Source organism: Penaeus monodon, chromosome 34, assembly GCF_015228065.2.
Source record: "Penaeus monodon isolate SGIC_2016 chromosome 34, NSTDA_Pmon_1, whole genome shotgun sequence".
Taxonomy (NCBI): Eukaryota; Metazoa; Arthropoda; class Malacostraca; order Decapoda; family Penaeidae; genus Penaeus; species Penaeus monodon.
The window spans coordinates 5816327-5817829 of record NC_051419.1 but is presented as its reverse complement, the minus strand read 5'-3'; the positions used below and the strand labels follow the sequence as shown (position 1 = coordinate 5817829).

General features: G+C 43.7%; 1 protein-coding gene across 1 annotated transcript in view; it reads left to right on the top strand.

Annotated features, from left to right (window-relative positions):
* Positions 1-1503, top strand: part of LOC119594792 (hemicentin-2-like) — a gene marked incomplete in the record, with an annotated part of 20483 nt that overhangs the window by 7301 nt on the left and 11679 nt on the right. Inside the window, 3 exon segments of the mRNA XM_037943881.1 lie at positions 7-190; positions 430-533; positions 1350-1442. Coding sequence (XP_037799809.1) covers positions 7-190; positions 430-533; positions 1350-1442 — 381 coding nt within the window.

Here is a 1503-nt window from a genome sequence, read left to right as displayed (position 1 = left end):
GGGGAGGCGCCCCTGGACGGGTGGCGGGAGTGGCGCGGCGGCCGGAACGGGACGGCGCGCCACCACACCTTCGGCGGCGGAACCAGACTCAGGGTGAGCCGCGTGACGGAGCGCGACGAGGGGGCTTACGCGTGCGTGGCGACCAACCTCGCCGGCGCCAGCACCAGGACCTTCCACCTCGACACGCTAGGTACGCCGTCGGCTTAACGCCTTCTTGAAAAGGGGAATGGCCTCGTGTGTTTATTTCTAAAAAAGCGAATTCTTATTATATTTACCTGTCCATTTATTACAATTAAGATTTCAATAAGACCTTGAAGCTTTATATCAATCGTAAATGAACACACAGAAAAAGGCACACCATACCTTGTAGAAAGTTAAGATAAAAAGTCCTAATAGATCCATATAGATAAGGACGCAGCTGTTCCGCAGTGCCCCCGGACATCGACACCATCCAGGAGGTGAAGGACCACGAGGCAGCCGTTGGGGAACCTGTCGTGTTCGAGTGCGACGCCCGTGGAGATCCGCCCCCTGAGGTACCCGGGTCCTCTGCTGCGTAATGAACCCTCTCGGAGATATTTCACTTTTCTTCGGCTTTATTTTCCATTTGATTTTTGATAGTTGGTTCTACAGGGGAGTCCATATCCCTTAGTAGACTCTTTTTCTAATTTTTATTGATATTTTCATATGTTTTGTGCTTTGTTTTAGTCACCTTTTGAATCAGGTTGTTCCCTATATCATGTTTTCATGTCAAATTATTATTTCTTAATATTTTGCTTGTCCATATACCGCTTAATATCCTAATAATCATGATAACATACAGGGTTCCACTTTAAGTACACTAGTTCTATCTCTACATACAGTCTTATCTACCACAATATCAAGCCACCGCTATTTTTAAATCCCATTTGACAATACACAAATCAGATGTCCACTCTCAATACCAATTAATTAACAAGTATGTCATACCTGTACATCAATTAGATGTTCACTCCCTTTCAAAAGCTAGTCCTCATACCAACTAACTGTGATACCTAACAATACAACATCAAATATTCATCCTTAATACCAACCAACAAACAGGCATACTAGTACACCAATCAAATGCTCATACCAACTAGCAATCAGACATACCAATGCACTAATCATGAAATACCTCTATACCATCTAAAAATCATGACAAACCAGCACACCAATGTTTACTCATCATACCAACCATCAGCCATTACACACCAGCAGACCAATTCACCCTCCATACCAGCTAAAGATCATGACAAACCAGCACACCAATGTTCAATCTCCATATTAACTATGAACCATAACATTTTCATCATTAAATCTACCAAAAACAGGTGACATGGTATCGCGGGTCAGCCCCGTTGGAACACCACTCTCGTCTGCAACTGCTCGAGGAAAACCATGTCCTTATCATTACGTCGATTCAGGTGAGAATTGTACTTGTTTTGCGTGTTATGGAGGGTGCTTTGTTGTATAGATGTATAGGTT